Genomic DNA, 24,354 nt, shown 5'->3' with positions numbered 1-24,354 from the left:
CAACCAAACCAGATCTGAGCTTCTGTTTTCCAGGGAGAAGCTTTTTATTTTGCCTCGGAGGTGAAGCTGCCAATTAGGAAAGTGTGAGAGAGGATGGTGTTTTCTTCTTTTTAACACCTGCCCATCAAATGCCCCACAAACACTGGGATTTTAATAGGCTAGTCAAATATTGTATTGGACAAAAGTCAGAAGCAAAAAACTAATCGTAAATGAAAACATTTTTTTGAAAAATATATAATGAAGACACCATGGCAATGTACATTAAAAAAAAAACAGCTTTTTTTCCATCAAAATACATTTGTGAAAACCTTGATTTCAGTTACCCCCGTATAAGATCAGCATCAGTGCCATGTTATATTTATTCCTCTTTAATTGAGCAAATTCTCATTGTTGTTTCTTTGTGTGAATTTTTAAAGAATGGATAAACCTCTCCTGAGAATGAACAATCATTAAATATGAACAACACAGACATGTCAGTTACATTTAAAAAAGTCACCTGCCTGTCTTGGTGACTAAGGTAAACTCCAATTTTCTGGGGCTTTTTCTGCACCATGACCCGGGTCCATGGGTCTGTTTTTGCCCAATAATCTCTCCCACTCAGACCCAGAGCCCAGAATCCCTCTTTAGGGGACAAGGAAAGTTTTCCTTTTCTCTGTATTGATGTTCTGGCCACTCCCAGGTCCCAGTCAGTGCTGCTCACAACCTCCACCTCCCAGTAGTGCTTTCCAGAGAAGAATCCTTTAGAACCCAACACACAGACAGTTGAATCGAACCTCTCTGTGTTTGCTGGAACTTTTTGAGGTTGGGCTTCATGTTTCAAACTCTTCTTATTGGGAGCAATGGAGAGGTTGGGGTGCGCTGTGTCTGCGTCAAGAGTGATGTCATCTACAGGAAGAGAGTTTTCTTTCTGAGAACCACTCCTATAATGCCAGAATAAACTGGAATAGGAGGAAAATATACACCACAAGCCTTCTCCTGCCACCTCTCCTCATGCAAAGCTCCCACTGATTTCAATCAGAGTTTTGCCTGAGTAAGGACTGCAGGACTTGACCAATTCAATGTTGCATTGAACTATTTCAGAAACGAGAGTTGCTTGATATTTGCCCCAAAATAAAAGTAACCCTGAACTGTTTATCAAACCAGGACAGATTCTGAGCTCAGTTACACAAGTGTAAATCCAGAGTAACTTCACTTAAACTAATGGCCAGCAAAGTACACCATCACCATTGTGTCGGAGAGCTGAATCAGGTCCACTATGTGTTTAGCATTATGGGATATTGTGTGTGTGAAGAATGACAAAAATATGTTTCCTATGACAGCTAACTATGATGAGCAGTTCATCATGAAACACAGAATTGGATTATTAAGAACTCAAACATTGGTCATGTCAACATACCCCTATTACTATCATTGTAAATAAATAAGATGCACATAAATAAAAACACATTATAATAGACTGTATTTTACCCATTAAAATAAAGTTTTATCTAGTAATGAATCCTGGAATCAGGACCGGTAGGTTCTGTTCCCAGCTCTACTGCTGCGTGAGATTGGTCAGGTTACAAACTCTGAGACTTGGTTTACTCCTCAGTAAGCTCAGTATGGTGCCAACCTCATCAGGTGCTAGAGGGTGTTTTATTGTTTGTAAAGAGTTCTGAGATGGTCAGCAGAAAATTGCTATAACATATAAATGATTATCTACACTATCTTCATCATCAGATCACCATCGCTGTGCCCTTCCTCATCCCTGTATTATTTTAATCTTCTCTCACTATAATTATTATAATCAACAACATCAACATCAGTCTCCGTTATCACCAGAACAACGATCCCACCACTGTCTTCATCACTTAGCAAATGCCTCATAAACCTCCTCGAGTTACTCCTGGCCAGGCCTGTCACCACTGCAATCTCCATTGTGATCCCCACTTCCACTGCATTTTGATTCTCATTGCAGTCCCCATTCCTGCCACCACATCATCTGTGCCTTCACTGTGGCCCAAATCCTGAGGGCCTCCTTAGGCACTTCTGAAAACCCCGCTCCAAGTAAACACTAAGGCCCAACTCCTCAAAGGTATTTAGATGCCTACCTCCCATTGGTATCATTATCTTGGAGGAGCTGTGCCAAAGTGACTTAGGAGCACAGGACTTTCAGAGGGGAGCTGGCCTGCCGGAGGGGGGCACAAGGCAAATGAAGTTCATCTGGGAGTAGAAACCTCACTGAATAACTGGGGCAGAGGGCAGATTATTAGGCAGGGAAGCACCAGGGATTGATAAAAGTTTACAGACCTCAGTGAGAGGGAAAACAAATACAGAATTGAGGGTGGAGGTATAAAGGGCACGGAGTGAGAAAGTTACACCCAGGTGAACTGGGATTTGTGCTCTGAAGTCACTTAGGGTTTTTTTTGAAAGTCACACCCTCAATCCTTATTCAAGGAAATCTCTCACTGGGGTGGATTCTGATCTGACTGCTGTAATTCAGGAGTAACTCCATACAAGTCAATGGAGTCACAGTGGTGTGAAATTTGTGGAAATAAAGTTAGGTTCAGGCCTTGTAATCAGTTTGGGAGCTGGGGAGTAAGGTCCTTAGGAGCTGTCTCTCTGATAAGAACAGTTTGTGTTTCTCGTTTGATTATAGTAGCAAATATGATGATTTCTTTAATATTGGAAAAGATTCTAATGCATTGAGATTCTCCCGCTGCACCCAGCACCACAGTATTAGCACCTCCATCCATGTGCTGTGTGTCTGTTACCTGAATTGTTCCGAACCCTTCTCCATTCTGAAAGAAAAGTAAGAAAACAACAGACATTGGATTAAGAGAGGCATTGACTATAGATTTTCTCCCTCCAGCAGCCAAAGATGATGTGTGTGCGTGTGGGGGGGATGCGGGATCATGTGCCCCCCTCTTACTCCCACCTCCAATTTCTGCCAGGGTTTGCTGGCTGGACGCTGTCCCTGTGCAGCAGCTCCTGGAGCTGGCAAGCTGCAAGCTGCAGTCAAGGGAAGAGGGCGCAGCAAACAGCTGGGAAGGGGCCTCTTAGGGTAAGGGGGGGCATGCCTGGCGGAGCGTGACTCAAGTTGTTTGCAGGAGGCAAACCTTGAAATTGTGTCCTCCCGCTATCAGCAGGTACCAGTCATCTCTGCTGGCAGTAGGGAAGGTCAAGCCTGAGAGCAAGTGAGGATTCCAGATGCAGTTGGGGGCAATTCCTTTTGACGAGTTAATATAGACATAATGGCACTTGAATGGTCATTCTCTCTCTCTCTCTCTCTCTCTCTGTCACACACACGGGCTGTTCTGAGCTGAGATTAGAAACCAGGGCAGGAATCCTGCTCTGGCTGAGATCTGTTCTGTCTGTCTTGCACCTCCAGCCAAACCGTCACCTCACCATGTTACCTGCTCTCCTGAGCTTTGATCTGTTTCTAACTCCCTTGTAATAAATAAATGCGGGGGGCCGGGGGGGAGCTCCCTTTGATGGACATCCAGCCAGCCAGTTAGTTGTAAAATCCCTCTTGCTAACTGTTCTTTACTTGCTTTACCTGTAAAGGGTTAAAAAGTCCCCCAGGTAAAGAAAAAAAAAGTGGGCACCTGACCAAAAGAGCCAATAGGAAGGTAGAACATTTTAAAATTGGGAAAGAAACTTCCCCTTTATCTGTTCTCTCTGGGCTGAAGGGTCAGAGCAGCCATGCTATAAGCAGCTAAGCCAAGTATGCTTATAAGTCATCAGATCATGCCTAGAACTAGTTATCTGAACTTCAATGTGGAAGTAGATCAAAATGTTTAGCTAGATGTGATTAGGGTTATTTCTTTTATTTCTTATTGGCTTGTGGACTCCTCCATGCTAACCCCAGATGCTTTTGTTTGTTAAATTTCTTAGTCTCTAAGGTGCCACAAGTACTCATGGTTTTTTTGCTGATACAGATTAACAGGGCTGCTACTCTGCAACCTTTTGTTTGCTTGTAACCTTTAAGTTGAACTCCCAAGAAAGCGATTTTGGGTGCTGGATTTTTGGAATTGCTCTTTTAAAATCTAGCAAAAGTATAAGTTCCAGATGTATTTCCTTTCTTTTTATTTTTAATAAAATTTACTTTTTTTAAGAGGAGGATTGGATTTTTGGTGTCCTAAGAAGTTTGTACATGTTATTTGATTAGCTGGTAGGCACAGCTAATTTCCTTTGTTTCCTTTCTCAGCACTTCCCCAGAGGGGGGTGTGAAAGGACTTGAGGGCACCCCACAGGGAGGAATTCCCAAGTGCTCCTTCCTGGGTTCAAAGTGGGTTTTGTGGCATTTGGGTGGTGGCAGCATTTACCAAGCCAAGGTCAGAGAAAAGCAGTAAGCTTAGGACTTTAATACAAGCCTGGAGTGGCCAGTATTAACTTTTAAAATCCTTGCGGGCCCCACTTCTGCACTTGGAGTGACAGAGTTGGGATTCAGCCTTGACATCCCTCTTACACATTCCCCTCTCACTCTAACAGACAATGAACCTTGCCATCCACACGTACAATGTTTCAGGCTGCCAGAGGCTGTATTCTCAACTGTTCAGCTCCTACTAGGCAGGACACAGAAGTACAATTCCCTCCAAGGGTATGTCTACACTGCAGCTAGGAGGTGAAATTCCCAGCATGGGGAGACGTGCACGCGCCATCTCTGCCTGAGCTAGTGCACTAAAAAGTAGCAGTGTGACCATGCTGGCTTGGGCTAGCCGACTGAGTACAATTCCACGCCAGCTGTGGCTACGGAGGTATTTTTGGCCCCACATGTGATTTTTAGACAGTCAGTGGGTCTGTACCAACGCACAGGTTCAGACAGACAACAGGGCACAGGCCACATCTACCATGCTGCCGGTATGTGTGAGCAGAGTGCGGTGATGCAATGTGTGTGCCTCGAGCTGCTTTATTCCCAGCTATGGATGGGGAAGAAAATGGACTGTCAGGATCCCTTTCCCTATCAGAGGCAGCCAGGGATATGGAAGAGAGAGAAGGAAAATGGCACCTCTCTCAAATATCCATGCATTGGGAGTGGGAACAACAGAGAGGGTGTACATGGGTCTTCATTAACCTAAATCCTCTCTCATTGCAGCTGGAAAAAAGGCAACAAGGAAAGTCTTTTAAACTCTTGTTCAGTGTTTCCCTTGCTACCATGTATGAACAATTACACAGGAAATGAATTACACTGTGCAAAATCTGTGGTAACTTAAGAAGAGCTAGAGAAACTGATAGCTCAATAGCTGGAAAAATGTACTGGGAAGGATGGTTTAAGATTTGGATGATTATTCATCACTAACAGATATTCATGTAGAATTGGGAAAAACTGTGGAGTTCAAATCCAGGTAAGGGACTGCAGAGCTGGCTGAGCCCTTCTTCATATAGGGGGGAAGGAATCTTAGGTGCTCTGCAGAGACTCTCAGTGCCCAGGTCTGGGGGGACACTGTCCTCTCTCTGTCCCTCAGTGGAGTGTGGGGTGTCTGCATGGCCTCAGCTACTACACCTCAGGCCCATCTCTAGCAGCTCTGTCATGCTGCACTCCCCATCCAGAGCTCTCTGATGCAGAGAGTAAGTACAGTTTATGCACTTTACCTATTCGCTAACTGCTCAGTCCCAGTTGCCAAAAGGTACTCCCCTCCTGCTTACTGCTAGAGCAAAAGATCATGACCCTAGGCTGTTAAAGGAACCCTTCCTCCTCCAATAACTTTAATGGCTACGTGATTGATCCTTCCCCATCCAAACAGCAGAAGTCAAAAACAACTTACCCATGTCCTCCTTGACTTGGGCTGTAAAAAAAAAAAAAAAAAAGGACACTTTTCCATATATGCACTTAGAATCATAGAATCATAACACAACTATGTCCATAGGGATCAGACTCGACAGCCATATGCCAGATATAATCAAATGGTACTGGAAATCTCCCACCCAGGACCAGGCAGATGTACGCCGATTGCCCACTACTACCCTGGGTAGCATGTTCTTGTGGACATCTCGAGGCTGTCTCCGAGGAGTAAGACGACAAATCCCTCCTTTCCCCCAATCTTTCTTGTCATTCCTATTTCAAAGAGGTGATTCCTGAAAAATTCTATGACCTCTTTCCCTTTTTAAAGGAGAATCAGAGCCCCAGGTTCTGTCCTCCATCACTTCAGAGGTGGAAGGCAGATGAGGGCAATTAGATGCAAAGACTAGAGGGTCCTGATGCCTATGCAGGACTCCTGCCTTGTTTCATCAACTGCTGCTTCAGATAAAGGTTCCTGGCCATCTGTGTTCTCTTTTTCACACAATGGCAGATGCTACAACTTTCTGTAATGTGACCCACTCCTGGGCAGAGAAAAGAGTGAATTTGCTGCTCACTGTTGAGGACAGAGACACCACACAACGGGCAATATTTGACCCCTGGAGAACATTGCATAACCCTAGGTGTTTTGGGCCCCACATGGGGCTCTAAGGGAGACAGTGGGTCTTCCCCGCCCCTCAGGCTCAGACAGACAACAGGGCAAAGGCCACAGCTCCCGTGCTGCCTGGTATGTGCGAGCAGTGTGGGGAGATGCAATGGGTCTGCCTGGACCTGCTGTATTCCCTGCTATGGGAGGGGAAGAGAGTGGACCGTCAGGATGCCCTTCCCTCTCAGAGGCAGCCAGGGAAAGGGAAGACAGACAGGAGAAATGGCTCCATTCCCCGATATACAAGCAAGGGGAGTGGGGACAACATCCAGTGTGTACATGGGTCTTCACTCACCTAATTCATTCCTCATTGCAGCTGGGGGGAAAAAAGAATCCATCAATCACTACACTCTTTTAAACTCTTCTTCAGTGTTTTTCCTGATACCATGGATCAATAATTACCCAGTGAATGGATTACATAGTGCAAAATCAGTGATGACTTAAGTTTAAAAAGAGCTCGAGAAATTGATAGATAGCTGGAAAAATGTTTTGGAAGGATGGCTTAAGGTTTGGATGAGGAATCATCACTAACAGATATTTATGTGGAATTGGAAAAAAGTGTGGCGCTAAAGGGACTTTGAGATCCAGGTAAAGGACTGCAGCGCTGTATGCCTGTCCGAGCCCTTCTTCCATATTGGCAGAGAGAAACCTTGGCTGCTCTGCAGGGGGTGTGAGTGTCCCTCAGGCAGAGCATGGGGTGTCTTCATGGCCTCAGCTATTACAGCTCAGGCCCAGCTCTAGCAGCTCTGTCCTGCCGCACTCCCCATCCAGAGCTCTCTGATGCAGAGGGTAAGTTCAGTTTACGCACTTTACATATTTGCTAACTGCTCAGTCCCAGTTGCCAAAAGTACTCCCCTCCTGCTTACTGCTAGAGCAAAAGATCATGACCCTAGGCTGTTAAAGGAACCCTTCCTCTTCCAATGACTTTAACGGCTACATGATTGATCCTTCCCGATCCAAACAGCAAAAGTCAAAGCCACCTTACCCATGTTCTCCTTGACTTGGGCTGTAAAAAAAAAAAAGGACACTTTTCCATATATGCACTTAGAATCATAGAATCGTAGAAGATTAGAGTTGGAAGAGACCTCAGGAGGTCATCTAGTCCAACCCCCTGCTCAGAGCAGGACCAACGCCAACTAAATCATCCCAGCCAGGGCTTTATCAAGCCAAGCCTTCAAAATCCCAAAGCATGGTGTCATAAATATAAAGGGAAGGGTAAACCCCTTTAAAATTCCTCCTGGCCAGAGGAAAAATCCTCTCACCTGTAAAGGGTTAAGAAGCTAAAGGTAACCTCGCTGGCACCTGACCAAAATGACCAATGAGGAGACAAGATACTTTCAAAAGCTGGGAGGAGGGAGAAAAAACAAAGGGTCTGTGTCTGTCTGTCTGTATGCTGCTTTTGCCGGGGACAGAACAGGAATGGAGTCTTAGAACTTTTAGTAAGTAATCTAGCTAGGTATGTGTTAGATTATGATTTCTTTAAATGGCTGAGAAAAGAACTGTGCTGAATAGAATGACTATCCCTGTCTGTGTGTCTTTTTTGTAACTTAAGGTTTTGCCTAGAGGGATTCTCTATGTTTTGAATCTAATTACCCTGTAAGGTATCTACCATCCTGATTTTACAGAGGTGATTCCTTTACTTCTATTAAAAGTCTTCTTGTAAGAAAACTGAATGCTTTTTCATTGTTCTCAGATCCAAGGGTTTGGGTCTGTGGTCACCTATGCAAATTGGTGAGGATTTTTACCAAACCTTCCCCAGGAAGTGGGGTGCAAGGGTTGGGAGGATTTTGGGGGGAAAGATGTGTCCAAACTACGTTTCCCAGTAAACCCAGTTAAAGTTTGGTGGTGGCAGTGGAAATTCCAAGGGCAAAGGGTAAAATTAATTTGTACCTTGGGGAAGTTTTAACCTAAGCTGGTAAAAGTAAGCTTAGGAGGTTTTCATGCAGGTCCCCACATCTGTACCCTAGAGTTCAGAGTGGGGAAGGAACCTTGACACATGGAGATTACACCACCTCCCTAGGCAACCCATTCCAGTGCTTCACCACCCTCCTAGTGAAACAGTGTTTCCTAATATCCAACCTAGACCTCCCCCACTGCAACTTGAGACCATTGCTCCTTGTTCTGTCATCTGCCACCCCTCAGAGCAGCCAAGCTCCATCCTTTTTGGAACCCCCCTTCAGGGAGTTGAAGGCTGCTATCAAATCCCACCTCACTCTCTCTTCTGCAGACTACACACGCCCAGTTCCCTCAGCCTCTTCTTGTAAGTCATGTGCCCCAGCCCGCTGATCATTTTTGTTGCCCTCCGCTGGACTCTCTCCAATTTGTTCACATCCTTTCTGTAGTGGGGGCCCCAAAGCCGGATGCAATACTCCAGCAGTGAACTCCCCAGTGATGAATAGAGGGAAATAATCACTTCCCTCCATCTCTTGAAAATGCGGCTATTAATGCAGACCAATAAGCAATTCGCCTTCTTGGTGTGGACAAACAAATTAAGTCTTTTTGGCAACTGCTACAGAGGTCTGCGGGCTTGAAAGCACTCGAAACGGCAGTAACACAACTATGTTCATAGGGATCAGACTCGACAGCCATATGCCAGATATAATCAAATGGTACTGGAAATCTCCCACCCAGGACCAGGCAGATGTAGGCCGGTTGCCCACTACTACCCTGGGTAGCATGTTCTTGTGGACATCTCGAGGCTGTCTCCGAGGAGTAAGATGACAAATCCCTCCTTTCCCCCAATCTTTCTTGTCATTCCTATTTCAAAGAGGTGATTCCTGAAAAATTCTATGACCTCTTTCCCTTTTTAAAGGAGAATCAGAGCCCCAGGTTCTGTCCTCCATCACTTCAGAGGTGGAAGGCAGATGAGGGCAATTAGATGCAAAGACTAGAGGGTCCTGATGCCTATGCAGGACTCCTGCCTTGTTTCATCAACTGCTGCTTCAGATAAAGGCTCCTGGCCATCTGTGTTCTCTCTTTCACAGAATGGCAGATGCTACAACTTTCTGTAATGTGACCCACTCCTGGGCAGAGAAAAGAGTGAATTTGCTGCTCACTGTTGAGGACAGAGACACCACACAACGGGCAATATTTGACCCCTGGAGAACATTGCATAACCCTAGGTGTTTTGGGCCCCACATGGGGCTCTAAGGGAGACAGTGGGTCTTCCCCGCCCCTCAGGCTCAGACAGACAACAGGGCAAAGGCCACAGCTCCCGTGCTGCCTGGTATGTGTGAGCAGTGTGGGGAGATGCAATGGGTCTGCCTGGACCTGCTGTATTCCCTGCTATGGGAGGGGAAGAGAGTGGACCGTCAGGATGCCCTTCCCTCTCAGAGGCAGCCAGGGAAAGGGAAGACAGACAGGAGAAATGGCTCCATTCCCCGATATACAAGCAATGGGAGTGGGGACAACATCCAGTGTGTACATGGGTCTTCACTCACCTAATTCATTCCTCATTGCAGCTGGGGAGGAAAAAGAATCCATCAATTACTACTCTTTTAAACTCTTCTTCAGTGTTTTTCCTGATACCATGGATCAATAATTACCCAGTAAATGAATTACATAGTGCAAAATCGGGGATGACTTAAGTCAAAAAAGAGTTCGAGAAATTGATAGATAGCTGGAAAAATGTTTTGGAAGGATGGCTTAAGGTTTGGATGAGGAATCATCACTAACAGATATTTATGTGGGATTGGAAAAAGTGTGGTGCTAATGGGGCTTTGACACTCCAGCTGTGGTTAACAAGGTTTTTTGGGCCCCACATGTGGCTGTCAAAGAGTCAGTGGATCTGTCCCTCCCCACAGATTCAGACAGCACAGAGCAGACACCATCTCCCATGCCATCTGGTATGTGTCAGCAGTGTGGGGAGATGCAATGGATCTGCATCTGAACACACTCCAATTTATCAACTTCCTAGTTCAAGTGGGGACACCAGAACTGGACACAGTATTCCAGCAGTGGTCACATCAGTGTATAATAAAGAGTGAATATAACCTTCCTACTCCTTCTCATCTTCAGCCACTGCACTTTAGCCTACTGCGTAGCCAACCTTTTCCTGCTTATGGAGATGAGACATGAGCCAATAATATTGTGAGGATTTCCAGTGTTTCTCTCCACTGACCCAGAGGCCATGTAATGAGAGCATCTCGACTGCAGTTGGGGCTAGTGGAACCCTCAGAGGAGCCACAAAATTCGGGGTGTGAACTGTAACACTTCAGTAAACTAGTCAAACTCACCCATTTGCTCCTGGAGTGCATCTGCAAAAGAAAAAATGGGGAGAAGTGAAAAACAGGTCCGTGTATGTCCATTTAGCTACTAATTGAATGCTGAACATGGGTCTTCACTCACCTAATACCTTCCCCACTGGAGCTGGAAAAAAAAAAGAATCCATCATTTAGTATAGCCTTTTAAACTCTTGTTCAGTTTTTCCCTTGCTACCATGGTTCAACCATTACCCAGTAAATGAATTACATTGTGCAAAATCTGTGGTAACTTAAGAAAGAGCTAGAAAAAACTGATAGCTAGATAGCTGGAAACATTTAATGGAATGATAGTTTAAGTTTTGGATGATTAATCCTCACTGAGGGATATTTATGTGGAATTGGAAAAAGTGTGGTGCTAAAGGGACTTTGAGATCCAGGTAAAGGACTGCAGCGCTGTATGCCTGTCCGAACCCTTCTTCCATATAGGCGGAGAGAAACATTGGGTGCTCTGCAGAGGGTGAGAGTGTCCCTCAGGCATAGTGTGGGGTGTCGTCATGGCCTCAGCTATTACAGCTCAGGCCCAGCTCTAGCAGCTCTGTCCTGCCGCACTCCCCATCCAGAGCTCTCTGATGCAGAGGGTAAGTTCAGTTTACGCAGTCTACATATTTGCTAACTTATCTGTGGTAATTTAAGAAAGAGCTGGAGGAAACTGATAGCTAGATAACTGGAAAAATGTACTGGAAGGATGGTTTAAGGTTTAAAATGGACAGTCAGGATCCCTTTCTCTCTCAGAGACAGTCAAGGATATGGGGGAGAGATAGCAGAAATGGCCCACTCTCCAAATATCCAAGCAATGGGAGTGGGAACAATAGCAAGGGTGTACATCAGTCTTCACTCAACTAAATCCTTCCTCACTGGACTCGGTTTCCGAAACATCCAGGTGTGGCCCAGCCCCCGCCCCCTATCCAACCCCCCCCTCCGCTTCTCACCCCCTGATGGTCCCCCTGGAACTCCTGCCCCATCCAACCTCCTCTGTTCCCTGTCCCTTAACAGCCTCCCCGGGACCCCTGCCCCATCCAACCACCCCTTCTCCCTGTCCCCTGACTGCCCCCCGCCGCCCCATTCAACCCCCCCTCTCCTTCCTGACTGCCCAGGACCCCTGCCCTCATTCAACCCCCCTGTTCCCCACGCTCTGACCGCCCCAACCCCTATCCATACACCCGCCCCCTGACCACCACCCTAAACTCCCCTGCACTCTATCCAACCCCCCTGCTCCCTGCCCCCTTACCGCGCTGCCTGGACCACCGGTGGCTGGTGGCGCTATAGCCGCACCGCCCAGCGCACCAGGACAGGCAGCCGTGCCACCCGGCTGGAGCCAGCCACGCCACCGCGCAGCACAGAGCACCGGGTCAGGCAAGACCTCGCAGCCCTGCTGCCCAGAGCAGTGCGCCTGTGGCACTGTGAGCTGAGGCTGTGGGGGAGGGGGAACAGCAGGGCAGGTGCCGAGGGCTAGCCTCCTGGGCCAGGAGTTCAGGGGCTGGGCAGGACAGTCCCATGGGCCGGAAGTGGCCCGCGGGCCTTAGTTTGCCCATCTCTGTTCTAGAGGGACCAGAGGAGCAGCTACCCTGTAACTGTGGCATCCTTGTCTCTTTCAGTCCATTTAAATCTATCTCAAGCTTCCTGCTTCCAAACTATACCCCTCATTTTGGCTCTTTGTTCCACATTTAGGGCTAAACCCTGGGCCGATGGTGGGAAAAGCTGAGCTCTGTGGCCTAGCCTGACCCTGTGGCTAGGGAGCACAGCTGGATCCTGAAGGGTAATAATAATAATACCTAGCTCTTATCTAGTGTGTTTCATCTTTTGATCCCAAATCACTTTACAAGGGAGGGGAGTGTCATTGTCCCGATTTTACACTTGGGGAAACTGAGGCACCGAGCAGCGCTGTGACGTGCCCAAGGTCAGTCATTAAACCAGTGGCACAGATAAGAACAGAATTGCAGTTGCTCATGTCTTACACCACACTGCACCAGACTGCCTCAGGGGAAGCAGCGATTATTATGTACTGACTGTGGGTGACATTCTCGCTCATTGAGGTCAGTGTCAAAAGTACCACCAAACTCAATGGGGCCAAGATTACACCATATATGTCCACTGAACTATGTCCCTTTCCCAGGGGTGGGATTCATTATCCTGCCCCTTTGTACCTCTGGGGATACTGCTCAAGGACCCAGAGCATGCTCACACCTCTCTGATTTCATATTTGGGGTGGTGCACTACAGCAAATAAAGCTTTACAGGATCGGCCCCTGAAATAGATTTAACAAAGCAAGGTGTGAAAATAGGTGGGGATACGGAAAGAGGAGGAAATACCATTTAAAGAGTGTGAGATGAGCTTATTTTACACATGCTCCTTGAGATCAGTGCAATGACTGATACGCTGTCTTCTGGCTTAGTGACATTTATTTGATGCCGTAAGACATTTAAGATAAGCTGTCAAGCTGTACAGATCTTACCCTATAACATGTAATCACCAACGGAGACAGATTTCTCAAGAAGAAATAGTCATTAGATTGCACTGATGAGCGAAATAGATATTAAAAATAAATTATCTTGTTTAATAACTTTATTAAATGTTTTAAATTATGATAGGAGATCAAGTGTCATACGTATAAAAATCATGCAAGAAAAATTCATTACAGTTAAAACAGAGACGTCAAAACTGAGTATAAACACATCGAGGATAACTTAAGAAAGAGAAATACATTACCCATTAGGAATAAAGTCTCTTCTTTTGATGTTTTTTTCTTAGACCTCTTCTGCTTGACTATAAGATTAAGAATCAAAGTTTTTGGTGTGCTGAGTAAATTGTTGTGGTGCCAAAGAGATACAATAAAACAAATGTTCACCAAAGTGCTTGTGTTATTCAAGTAGAAAATACGATTAGTACAGTGCACATTTGATATATTATTTATGGTTGGCAGAAGGAAGCACTTAAATACAGAGGAAGCTGAAGGGTTAAAGAGAAGGGAAGGAACAAGAAACATAAAATGCTTCATGAACAATTTGAGACTTGTGGAAATAGGCATCACTTATGTATATTCTAATTTTATTGAACCAGGAGTGTGAGAAATAGAAGTGGGGGAGGGGGCACGAGGCCCCACCCCTGTGGCCCCACCTCCTTTCCTCCTCTTTCCCCTGAGGCCCTGACCCCTGGCCAGGCTGGAGCCAGAGCTGGACCATGGTAAGAGCCGCGCAAGGAACCCAGGCCACTGTGGAGAGCCCCGGACCCTCCACTTACCCCTGGGTGGGGAACTGGGGGGCCCAAGAGTAGCCCCTGGCCTGTGTCTGCACCCACCAGGGCGCACCACCTAGGGCAGATGGAGGTTTCTGGGGCTCCCCACAGCAGCCTGGGCTCCCTGGGCAGCAGCCTGGGCTCCCTGGGCAGCAGCCTGGTTCTGGCTTCTGACCTGGATAGGGGACAGGGACTCATGGTGGGGGAAGAGGAGGAGCAGAGGTGTAGCCACTGAGAGGGGCCGGCACTGGGAAGACCCTGGCACTGCAGGCAGGGACTGTGAAGTGCAGCCCTTGTCTGCGCTGCCCCGTGCCTGCTCAAGGCTTGCAGTTTGGGGAGGCAACAGTGCCCCCTGCCCCCCAAACTATGCTCAGGTTAAAAAGTGGATGGACTTGGCTGTTAAAAAATGTATGCTGTATTTCCAGTCTGAAATTGTGTATCTTGAACATCCAGTTGTTCAGTTTTGTTGTGCCTTTATCTGCTAGACTGAAGAGCCTGTTATCAAATATTTGTTCCCTACGTAAGTTATAAAATGTGTGATCACGTCACCGCTTCACCTTCTCTTTGGTAAACTAAACAGGTTGAGCTCCTGGAGTCTATCAATCTATAGAATATTTTCTAATCCTCTAATTATTCTTGTGGCACTTCCAACATTGTTTCCAGTTTACCAACATCCTTCTTGAACTGAGGGCACCAGAACTGAACACAGTGTAGGATTCCAGCAGCACTCGCACCAGTTCCAAAAATATAGGTAAAATAACTTCCTACTCCTATTCAAAATACTAGAACAGAGCATTTTAAAAAAATTCTTCTTCTGGAATTAGATGTTAATCAGAGATGAACAAACATAAAAAAAGCCAACCCAACCCTGAAGTCTTTTTGAGCACCAATAAACATTGTAGTTCAGTTTAGTTTGATGTTTGTGTTTCAGTTGATTATAATTTTATTATTATTATTTCCCCCTTTGTGGATGGACTTTAAACATGCACTTACCTTTATATCCGAAAAAGGCACAGGCACCAATCGCAAGAAGACTGAAAGTAAATAACACCCAGAATGCAGCCAGCCATGGAGAAACATGAGGGAAAATATCACCTTTGAAAACAATATATAAAAAAGGTCACCCTGGAACCATGCCATCTCTTCCCCATACTTAGGAACAATGAGTCAGTCTCCATGGAGGTGTGAAGTACAGGAGTTGACTGGTTTTGCAGTACAGAGTATCAGCTAGATCTGCAACTGGTGTAAATTGTCATTGATTTACACCATCTGATAATCTAGCTCTTGAGTAAGGAAGAGCCAGATTGAATATCCCAAATTCATTCCTGCTCTTATACTGCTTGTTTTCTGTAGACCATCTTCTCATACCTTCCTCACCGTGAACTGTATCTTACCCTTTCAAACCAATGGGACTAATTTCAGATCAATGTGCTATTCAGTGTCAGTGAGATCACCATAATGTGTTCCTGGGTCCTTAGCAATTTTGGGCAATGATAAAGACACTGGACCAAATTTCCAGCTGATGTAAATTGGTCCCGCTCCATTGGAGTCAACGGGCCAGATCCTCAGCTAGTGTAATGAGCAGAGCTTTACTGAAGGCAGTAGAACTACTGCCATTTACACCATCAGAGGATTTGGCCCACTGATTCTAGATTTTACATGCCAAGATCAAGAAAATCACTTTCAGACACTGCCCTGAATGATCAATGAACATCCCGGCACATTCTTCAGAGGTAACATTAATCCCAGGATACGTGGACAGTTCAAGACCTCTTGGACTTACATAGGACTAATGTAGTTCATAAACCTTGTTTCAGCCTTCTGCACTGGGGGAATTGTTCCTCAGTGTAGTGATTTCTGACATATTGGACTGGCTGTTATTTCACACCAGTTTGGAGTCTGAAGCTGTCCAATCTCCATTGCTGGTATAGTGCACACAAATGAGTGGGCATCAGATTTAGAGAGAGGTGCCTTGTGGGAATAAAAATTAGAAGTTGGTCTCTGACTGCTGCTAAACAACTGATTAATTTATCCAAGTTCTAATGAGTCATCAGAACAGTGAGACAGATGGTGAGTTGAGACAACTGATAATTAGTAATAATCATCTCTAGCTCTTATATAGTGTATTTTATCAGTGGATCTCAAAAGAGAGCAATATCATTATCCCCATTTTACAAATGGGGAAACTGAGGCACAGGGAGGGGAAGGGACTTGCCCAAGGTCTCCCTGCAGGCCAGTGGCGAAGCTGGGAACAGAACCCACCTCTCCTGAGTCCCAGTCCAGTGCTTTGTCCACAAAGTCACACGGCAGCCAAAATCTACCTCTTTTCCTGTTGCCTTTTCCACCCAGTTTACCCTTTTATATGTTTCTTCCTGTCCTAATCCTACCCTGTGAGCTCTCTGGGGCAGAGACTGTCTAGTTTAGTTATTTGTACAGCATCTAACACAATGGGGCCCTTCTAACAGTATTAGGGCAGTATCCTTTTGAGTTATGTGAGAAGCTGTGTTCTGCCACATTCTTATATCGATAATATAGACACTAGAGCCTGATGGGACATGACTCTGGGCAGAGAAGCAGCTCCAAGGTTAAAGCGTGATGCACAGGGCTCACCTGAGAGGAGAATGACAGATTTCTGTTCTGTTTTCAGTAGGCTGTTCTGGATAACACAGCTGATTTCTCCAGTTTCCTCTCCCAGGACGGTGACGTGACTCAGAATACTGAACAGAAGTTCATGATCCTGCTCTGTTTTGGTCACAGGCTGCAGATCCTGCCCATTCTTTGTAACCCAGTGGAGTTCAGGGCTAGGGAACCACCCTGTTGACCTGCAGGCTAGTTCAATCCCCTGGTCCTGGGGACCCAGCACGTCGATGGACACGGAAGCAACAGCTAAAACAAGATGAGAAAGATTAGGAAGGGACTATCCTCAGGGAAACAGCATTGTCCCTTTGTTATGGATTTATTTTAGGACACTGTCCCAGTTTCTGTGTTTTTGTTACTGGAGTTCAAATAAATTCTTCACCTGCTCCTCCTGGGAATTCCAGATCATGACGAGTCTCCACAATAAATAGCAAGTTGTATGGCTGCCTGGCCTCCAAAATGTCACATGCTAATGCCAATTCTCAGGCCAGGTCTACCCTCAAAAGTTAGGTTGACCCAGCTTCATTGCTTGGGGGGGTGAAAAATCCACACCCTTGAGTGGTGCAGTTAAGCTGCTTTAACCCCAGTATAGACAGCACTAGGTTGATGCAAGAATTCTTCTGTCAACCTAGCTATCTCCTCTTGGGGAGACGGATTCACTATAGTGATGGGAGAACCCCTCCTGTTGCTGTAGTGTGAGTCTACACTGAAGCACAGACAATCCCTTGGACAGGGATCTCAGAGGGCTGGGCCTGTTTCTCCGCTCCCTCGTCCCTGCACTTGGGGCAAGGATGGAAGAGAGAAAGGGCTTTAAGCCACCTTCACTCTCTCTGTATTCTGGGGCCAGGTAAGGCCTGCCCAGCCCCCTGGTGTACGTTAGAGCAACTGGTCCCCATGGGCCCTGGTAAGCAGAGGACATCCATGGTGCATTGTGCGCTGCCCAGGTGCCTAACACATCCCAATCTGCCCTTCTGTTGGAGGCTGGGTGCTGAGTGGGTGCAAAGCCATTAAGCCAGCCAGAGACCTGCCCAGGGCCTATTCTCAAGGGGCCATTTCTGCCCATTTTAAGACCCCTTTACACTGACAGTGCAGCATAAGAAGTCCTTGATGTGACTGAAAATCAGGTCCAGTGTTTCATATTCCGTGTGTTTGGGGTTCAGTTGCTCCATACAGGCACAGTTTAGAGTAAGGGGCGGGTGGGGAGTTGTCCTACCCCAGAGCTCCTAGGTGTACACAGCCTGCTACATGCAGCTTGCAGCCCCTTGCAGAGCTGAGCAGTTCCACGGGCTGGTTCATGTGGGGCTGAGGTCGGTCTGCCTCCTGCTCAGCACCCTCAGGGCACTGGGAGGGACAGGGACTGGAGTTCTGCCTGGCCTTTATACACTTCACAGAGCGGGACAAGGCTCCTTGTGCCCTCTCCTCACTGCACATCTGCATCGTGGACAGGCAAAATCTGATCCTGCCCAATGAAATCACCAACCTGCAATTTTAAGCTCAGTTGCAGCATCAGCGCTCCGCTCATTAGACTTCACAATGCAGCTGTAAGTTCCCCCATCGGCTGGTCGGACGTTCTTCAGCTTTAAAGACACAGTCCCAGAGGTGAATCCATCCTTCAACAGCATGGTCCGGCCCTGGTAGTTCGGCCCTGGCACATCCTGGCCTGGCTGGGCTCTGTATTCATGGACAGTCTCTATAGGTGCCTGGATGATTTTCTTCCACTGCACTTCCATATTGTTTGGCTGTGTCCCAGTGGAGATCTGGCAGGGTAAGACCACATCCTGGCCGACGATGCCAGTGACAGTTGGGGATGAGCTGACTTCAAAACTCTCTGAAAGAAGCAAACCTAAATGAGGGAGAGTCCACACTGCAACTGGAGGAGGGATTGCAGCTCAGTTGGCATTCCAGTGCTAGCTTGAATCGAGTTAGCATGGGTAAAAAGAGCAATGAACACATGGTGGCATGGGATTTGGATGTATAAACCCACCCTGAACTCTGGGTACATATTCACATTCCTAACTCACACAGGGGTTCATGCAGCTGTGTCTTCAATGGTATTTTTAACCAAGCTAGCTAGATTCAAGCTTCCTACCTGAGCTTAATCAGTCTTCCGACTGCAGTGTAATCGTACCCTGAGGGTTTGTCTAGAACAAAACTGAGGGTGTCTGTAATAGACATGAATTCTAAGCAGTAGGACAAGAATCTATCTTCATAAATTTAAGAGTGGAAATACTCTGCAAATATGCAATTGAATGCTTTTGTTATTGTTTATTAAGGATCTAAGATCATTCTTATTGTTAAGAACCTGAGTTTCGCAGGTTATATTGACTCATAGCATTGACCAAGGAGGAATTACAAAGAATTACTGACCAGCTAGACTGGGAAAGGAGAAAATTCAGACTGAACATCAACACAGGGAAGACAAAAAAATATGGCAATTGGAAGACAAGAGGAACAGATAAAGATCAAAGGTGGAGACAAAGAACTAGAACAAGTGAGAAAAAATGAGGACTAGTATCAAAGCATGGGAATTGTGAAGATGACGTAAAAAGAAAAATTGGACTAGCTGTTACTGCATTTGGAAAACTGCAACATCTGGAAGCCTCAATACATTTCAATAACAAAGAAACTCTCATGCCGATACTGTGCTGCAGATTGGAACGCTGGAGTATGAGGAAAGCTAACAAACAGAAGACATTGCCTGCAGAAATGAACTGGCTGAGGGGTATACTGAGAGTTTCAAGACTGCAGAAAATTTTAAAAAATGAAATGAGAAGAAAATGTCTAGGACAAGAAACAACCCTGTTACAGAAGATTGAAGAAGGATAACTGCGATGGTTTGGACATGTGTCAGGAATGGACCTAAAAAGGATACCATATTGTCAATACATACCAGAGTGCAAGGAACTAGAAATAGAGGAAGACTGAGAATGCATTGGGTAGATACAATGACATAGAACAAAAAGAGAAAGGAAGCCATGAAGCTGGTTCAAGACAGAAAGTGGTGGAAAGACATCACCCAACCCTAATCACAGCTGCTGAGCTGACAGATGGGAATCAAAGAAGAAGAATGAAGATACATTTTGTTATTGCACCATCAGTGTACAAGACATTGTATAACAGATAAAACATACCAAATAATTAGAGCAGTGGTTCTTAACCTGGGATGCACACGCCCCCTGGGGTTGCGAGATGACCTTTCTGGGTGTGTGAGACATGCCAGATTTTTTTAGAAGGTAAATAATTGAAAACACAAATTAAGCACAGGCACGTAAGTACAACTACTTTGTTTCATCAATCCTATGTATTTATTAACATTACACATTTTTTCACGATTACAGTAATATACAAACAGGTTTAAAGAACTGACCTATTTCAACAATTTTTGATAAGGGGTGCGAGAACATATTTTGAGAACCAAAGGGGTGCAGGCTGCAGTAAAGGTTAAGAACCACTGAATTAGAGCCTCCCTGGGAGATCTTAGGGCTGCTCTATGAGAGCTTTTTTCCCCATTTTTTCCCAATGGTCTAATAAAATATATTTTCTTTTCTTTTTTGTGCGGGGGGGGGAGGAGTGCTGTCTGCTTTTTTCTCACTTTTCTCCTTTTTCAATGGTAAAATTGGAAAAGAGGGGAGAGAATGAAGAAAGGCAAAAAAAAAAAAAAAAAAAAAGAAAAGAAAAAGGAGGGGAAAAAAATCCCAAACTGATAATCTGATGGGGAAGGAGGTCTGTTGAAAAAACGTAAATTTATTTTTGGAAAAGGACATTTTTCTATTGAAACAAAAGTTTCAAATCAAAATTTCAACCCTGTGTTTGCCCTATTCCAGCCATCAGCCACCAGCACAAATGTCTAAATATAGACAGAGCATGATGTCATTTCCATTAGTGCTGTGTATCCAGTTTAAAACTGGGATAAGCTCAACCAAGCCATATTGTGTGTGTGTGTGTGGCGGGGGTGGGGGTGTTTTTGTCTATACAAGGGTTTTGCACTGGTCATCTTTCCCCGATGACTAGAATTGGAGCAGATCCCCAGAGCAGACCAATCATACATCTCCACCTTGTACTGACTGCAGGTCCATAATGAACTGAGCATCTCGCTGGAGAAACCACGTGTCAAGGTTCCTTCCCCACTCTGAACTCTAGGGTACAGATGTGGGGACCTGCATGAAAAAAACCCTAAGCTTATTTATACAAGCTTAGGTTAAAAATTCCCCAAGGTATAAACTATTTTACCTTTTGCCCCTGGACTTTATTGCTGCCACCACCAAGCGTCTAACAAAATATAACCGGGAAAGAGCCCACTTGGAAACATCTTTGCCCCCAAAATCCCCTCAAGCCCTACACCCCCTTTTCTGGGGAAGGCTTGATAAAAATCCTCACCAATTTGCATAGGTGAACACAGACCCAAACCCTTGGATCTTAAGAACAAGGAAAAAGCAATCAGGTTCTTAAAAGAAGAATTTTAATTGAAGAAAAAGTAAAAGAATCACCTCTGTAAAGTCAGGATGGTAAATATCTTACAGGGTAATCGGATTCAAAACATAGAGAATCCCTCTAGGCAAAACCATACATTACAAAAAGACACAAAAACGGGAATATACATTCCATTCAGCACAACTTATTTTATCAGCCATTTAAACAAAACAGAATCTAACACATATCTAGCTAGATTGCTTATTAACCCTTTACAGGAGTTCTGACCTGCATTCCTGTTCTGATCCTGGCAAAAACAACACACAGACAGAGAGAACCCTTTGTTTCTCCCCGCTCCAGCTTTGAAAGTATCTTTTCTCTTCATTGGTCATTTTGGTCAGGTGCCAGTGAGGTTGTCTTAGCTTCTTAACCCTTTACAGGTGAGAGGGTTTTTCCTCTGGCCAGGAGGGATTTAAAGGTGTTTATCCTTCCCTTTATATTTATGACACCGGGGCTAACAAAGAGTCTGAAACTGGCAATGTGCTGAGAACCTGCTGTGAGATGCCAAGCTCAGTAGGAGCTGAGAGCACCCAGATGCTTCCAGGACCAGATCCCCAAATGCCTCCTGAATCGCCTGTTTGTGTCTCAGTAACACAAACAGAAACATTTTCTCTGCTGAAACACAGATACCAGCAGGGGTTTCGTGCAGGTTTAGGGTCTCTCTCTCCAGGGATTTTGTGCTGCGAAGTGTTTTACCGACGATGCTATTACCTGAAAAGGGAATCGCTGCTAGGAGTGTGGCACAGAACAAGCAGCTGGAGAGCTGTCCCCGTAGCTCCATGCCTCTGGTAGCTCATGCGGGAAGAGTCACGGAGCTGATCTGAAATGAGAGCAGCAATCAAAATAGACACAGATGCTCAGAAATACAAGACACCTGATTTCTCGTTATTCCCCCTTGAAATACACCAGGCTGTTCCTTCCCTTCCCCTGTGTCACGGTACGTTGCAGGGAAAGCTGAACAATATGTGAGGGTGTCACTACGTACAGCCAGTGTGGGAGTGAGTGGGGGGGGGGGTAGATCACATGAGAACCTTTGCTGTGGTGGAAGGGGCACTCACTGTCATAGTCCTAGTGCTCCGGGAGGGCAAGGCCATGTGATTCCAGCACCACTGCTGTCCAAGTGTGGCACAGCGCCTGCCCTCTCCAGGGCTGCTGGAGGCACTGACTCTCCCTGAGGCACAATGGGCCAGAGACGCAGGGCGTGTCTAGGCTGCAGGCATTGCCTGTGAGCTCTTTAATCTCGCTAGTTCGAGTCCTCGAGCAGTGAAGCTGCAGCAGCACAAGCTTCAATCCAGGCTGTACAAACCAAGGAGCCCAGAACCCCGGATAATTACTCCCAACCGGTGCTGCCGTAGCTTCGCTGCTCCAGGGCCTGTGCTAGTGAGATTAAAGCTAGCTCAGGCCTGTCCCCTCGAGCTGCAGTCACAGCCAGTGACTGCACATAGCCATACGCTTAGCTGCACCCTGTTCCGACTGGACGTACTCTGGTGATGTGGCAGTTGGGAGAACAAAGGGGTCAGTTGCAACTCCCTAATTCTGGGACCAGTTCTATGCCAGCTCTGGGGCTGCTCCTAGCTATGGCCCCAAAGGGCCATTACATCAGATCAGTTTAACCGGAGTTCTGTCATGCTCAAGACATGGCAGTTCATGCCCCTATGCCATACAGTGCAGGAGCTGGGGTGGCATGCAGGCCAGCAACACAAGCTCTAAGCCAGAGGATTTACTTCCCTACAGAGAGGAAATTCTCAGCTAGGGATATCCAGCAGTTTTCCTGCCCCTTTTCACTCATCAGAGTCTGCAGGATTTCTGTTACCATGGGCTGTGCCTTAGGGTATGTCTACACTGCAATAAAAAGCCCTGCAGCACGGTGATGGCTGGGGTTGGGTTGTGGGGCTATAGATTTCAGTGTAGACGTTTGGGATCAGGCTGGAGCCCAGGCTCTGAAACCCCGCGAAGGGGGTGGTTTTCAGACCCCCAGGCTCCAACCTGAGCCTGAATGTCCACACTGCATTTTTTAGTCCCGCAGGCAGAGCCCAGCAATCCCAAGTTAGTTGACCCAGGCTCTGAGACATGATGCTGCAGGTTTTTTATTGTAATATAGACATACCCTTAAAGACACAAGTCACTAAAAAAAAAATCTACATAACCCATCAGCCCAAAAGGGCTTGTCTACGTGGGGGCTGTGTGTGGCTGTCTGAGGAAGATCGTACTGCTGAGCTCAGCCTTCTTTTTCCATGGACACTGTGGGCTTGACTCATGTGGGTTGGTACCCTACACTGTGAACAGTCCTATTGAACTCAGTGGCCAAGAGTTTCTAAACTGAGTGTTGATTTTGGGTGTCCAGCTTGAGAGACCTTAAGAAGGCCTGATATTCAGAGTGGGGCTCCTCAGCTCTTTCTGAAATTCAGGCCCTTCAAGGTCTCTCAAATTGGGCACCCAACATGACTAGTCCATTTTGAAGCTCTTGGCTAGGGAGAGTACTGGTAGAGCGCTTCCTCATAAACAGAATTATTTTTCTGAGTCAACATAATGATATACTGAAAATGTGAGAGCACCTGTTATAGGCACCAGTTCAGCAAAGTACCCACAGAAGTCCTTTTTAAGTTCAGCATGTGCTTTTCTGAAAAATGATGGTTTGCTGAATTGGAGTCATTGTAAAGGCACATGGCTCTTCACGCCATCACCCTAGTCAGGAGAGAAAGGCAGAAAGCAAAATACAGTGAGGTTCTTATCATGCATTGAAAACTGTACTAAAAGAATTCTCAGGGTTTTCCTGGTCCTGCTTGCAGGCAGCGGGTTCTGTATGGAAGCATGGGATCAGAGTCAGTGTGCAACCAGCCAGCCTCGGCTAAGGTTGGGTGAGTTGTGCCTCTCTGTTTTTTAAGAGAGCAGCCAGCTTTCTCGCTCTCTGTTTTTGGTTCTTGTGTGTTGCCCTTCGGAATTCTAAGCAATAAAGTCATGTATGCTGCAACCTTCCAGAAAAAAAGTATGTATGTTTTTATCTGGCTCCTGGTATATATGTTTTATCTGGCTCCTGGTATATATGATGTGAACTTGACAGTTCTTCAAGTGAAGCAGTTTCCATTTGAAATAATATGTGAAAGCTTTCAGTCCATTTCACTGCAATGTGCTGCAGAGAGGGGCTTTTGAGGGGAATCAGAGTTCTTAGATGGGAGCTTTATGTTCTGCTGGCTGTGTAATTGTATTTTTTTTTTTTTTTTTGTAATTTATGGCCAGGATGCCAAGATCCTTGGATAGGCACCAGTTTTATTTATTTTTATTTTATTTTATTTTGGTCCCTTGAAATTACTTATGCTAAACAGTCTGTT

The 24,354-nt window shown here is 45.9% G+C and overlaps 1 protein-coding gene across 1 annotated transcript; it reads right to left on the bottom strand.

The window, feature by feature from the left end:
* Window positions 1–328: 328 nt before the first annotated feature.
* On the bottom strand, window positions 329–23,657 carry LOC141976805 (butyrophilin subfamily 1 member A1-like). The gene is made up of 12 exons (XM_074937969.1): window positions 23,581–23,657; window positions 21,737–21,845; window positions 18,036–18,383; window positions 16,529–16,804; window positions 14,912–15,013; window positions 13,394–13,450; window positions 10,661–10,681; window positions 9,866–9,886; window positions 6,721–6,741; window positions 5,748–5,768; window positions 2,754–2,780; window positions 329–885 (listed from the first exon to the last, which is right to left on the bottom strand). The coding sequence occupies exons 2-12, from the start codon at window positions 21,804–21,806 to the stop codon at window positions 359–361; spliced, it is 1,491 nt and encodes a 496-aa protein (XP_074794070.1). The 5' UTR covers window positions 21,807–21,845; window positions 23,581–23,657; the 3' UTR covers window positions 329–358.
* Window positions 23,658–24,354: the final 697 nt, after the last annotated feature.

The sequence above is a fragment of the Natator depressus genome, chromosome 23 (assembly GCF_965152275.1).
Source record: "Natator depressus isolate rNatDep1 chromosome 23, rNatDep2.hap1, whole genome shotgun sequence".
Lineage (NCBI taxonomy): Eukaryota > Metazoa > Chordata > Testudines > Cheloniidae > Natator > Natator depressus.
Note: the sequence above shows the minus strand (reverse complement) of the source record. Positions and strands in the feature narration are given on the sequence as shown.

Excerpts from the sequence above, each read along its gene's own strand:
- LOC141976805 (XM_074937969.1), bottom strand. The coding sequence starts at position 21,806 with ATGGAGCTACGGGGACAGCTCTCCAGCTGCTTGTTCTGTGCCACACTC. Across the intron at positions 15,014-16,528 it reads ATCTGTCATTCTCCTCTCAG|GTGATATTTTCCCTCATGTT; the intron begins GTGAGCCCTGTG and ends TTGTTTTCAAAG. Across the intron at positions 9,887-10,660 it reads TGCACTCCAGGAGCAAATGG|CTGCAATGAGGAATGAATTA; the intron begins GTGAGTTTGACT and ends TTTCCTCCCCAG.